The 1,652-nt window shown below is 53.9% G+C and overlaps 1 protein-coding gene across 1 annotated transcript in view; it reads left to right on the top strand.

Annotated features, from left to right (window-relative positions):
- The window catches only part of AGRN (agrin), a 72,701-nt gene that overhangs the window by 40,422 nt on the left and 30,627 nt on the right, over window positions 1-1,652 (top strand). The window contains 1 exon segment of the mRNA XM_015569671.1: window positions 1,485-1,626. Coding sequence (XP_015425157.1) covers window positions 1,485-1,626 — 142 coding nt within the window.

Here is a 1,652-nt window from a genome sequence, read left to right on the forward strand (position 1 = left end):
GGGGGGTGGGGTTGGAGAGGGCAGGGGCCCTGTGAGTGTGCTCACGAGCATGCGTGTGTATGTGGCCATGAGGGGCACACGTTTTTCTGTGTGCGTATGAACATGTGTGGCACGCGTGTCCTTGGAGTTGAATGAATGAACCGTGTGGATGCTGGACCCTGTGCCCAGGGGTAAATTGTTCCCCATCTCCAGGCTTCAGTGAAATGAGGTGGTTTAGTAAATCACATTTATTGAGCACACAGTCTGTTTCAGCCACTGTTCTCTGTGCTAGAACTCATTTCAAGACTTCTGGCATTTAAGGTTCCCTTCATTTCCACAGTCAGTGGTTGGAGATAAGGAAGGCTTCACAGAGAATGTGGGACTTGAGAGAGACCTTCCAAGTTCCCATGGGAACTTAAATCATAATAAAAACAGGGTATCCCACGGTACTTCTCCAACAGAAGACGAAGAATCACCGGCCTCAGGATCACCTTTGGAGCCTGTCTGGTGTAGAGTCTCAGCTTCTGGCCCTGAGATTCTAGTGCAGTGATTCGGAAGTGGGGCCTGGGAGTCTGTATTACAAGCTTCCCAGGTCGGCAGACAGGTTTGCAAAGCACTGATCTCAACCTGTTCCCCTATCTGTGGACAGAATCATACCTCGACAGCTTAGACCTAGGGCTGCCTGACCTCAGCATCAGTATCTCCGGGCAGAGAAATGAATTCATTGATTGAGTAATGCAGCAAATATTAAGCACCTGCTGTGTTCTAGGCCCTGTGGCAGGTATTGATTATGGTCCCTACTCTGGAGGGACTCCTGATCTGTCACTTATTTTGGAAGCAAGCCATCTAGCCAAAACCAGCAGGGCCTTAGATAGAGATCATCAACCAATCCCATTACACAGATGGGAAAACCAAGGCCCTGAGAGGAAAAGCAAGTTGTTCAAGACTACACAGGAGCAAATGAATTTCCTGCTCTCAAAGCAGCTGAAGTATCCCAATGTTCTACCCAGGACACCCACAGTTTGCTTCCTAAACATTAAACCTATACAGAATAAACGCTCCCTGAAGTCTAACTCTAGATCTTGCTGACATTTTAAATCCTCAACAACCGAATGGACGAGTTGGAAAGAGGGAACGCCATGGGGTATTCTAAAGCCCAGGGGTAAGTAAGAAAGGCTCTAGACTAGGCTCGAGCCTTCCCAACACTGAGCCTTCCATCACTTCTTCCGGGCTGTGCCGGCGGGCCTGCTGCCTGCCTCCTCCGCACTTTAGAGCCAAAAAAAGTGGGGGCGCCTCTCAGGTTCACAAGGACCTGGCTCCCACCTCTCTGTCCAGACTTGCTTACGTCACTGTCGCCCCGAGCCTGGGGAGGGGGAGAAGCAGGGCAATCGTGCCCGCCCCTGCGATGCCAGCCGCCCTGCGATTGGCTGCCAGGACTGGGGGCGGGTCGCGGATTGGTCATCGCCGAGGGCTTGAAAGGTGGCTGAGCGCACTGGACACCTCAGACGGACGGTGGCCCGGGATCAGCGGCCAGGCCAGTCCCAGACGCACCCTCCGCGCGCCATGGCCCGGCTGCTCCGGGCATCCTGCCTTTTCTCCCTGCTCCTGGCCGGCCTCGTGCCGAGCCTGGGGCAGGAGAAGTCGAAGGTGAGTGAGCCTCCGGGGTGGGGGGC

This window comes from Myotis davidii, unplaced genomic scaffold (genome assembly GCF_000327345.1).
Source record: "Myotis davidii unplaced genomic scaffold, ASM32734v1 scaffold586, whole genome shotgun sequence".
In the NCBI taxonomy this organism is placed as follows: Eukaryota; Metazoa; Chordata; class Mammalia; order Chiroptera; family Vespertilionidae; genus Myotis; species Myotis davidii.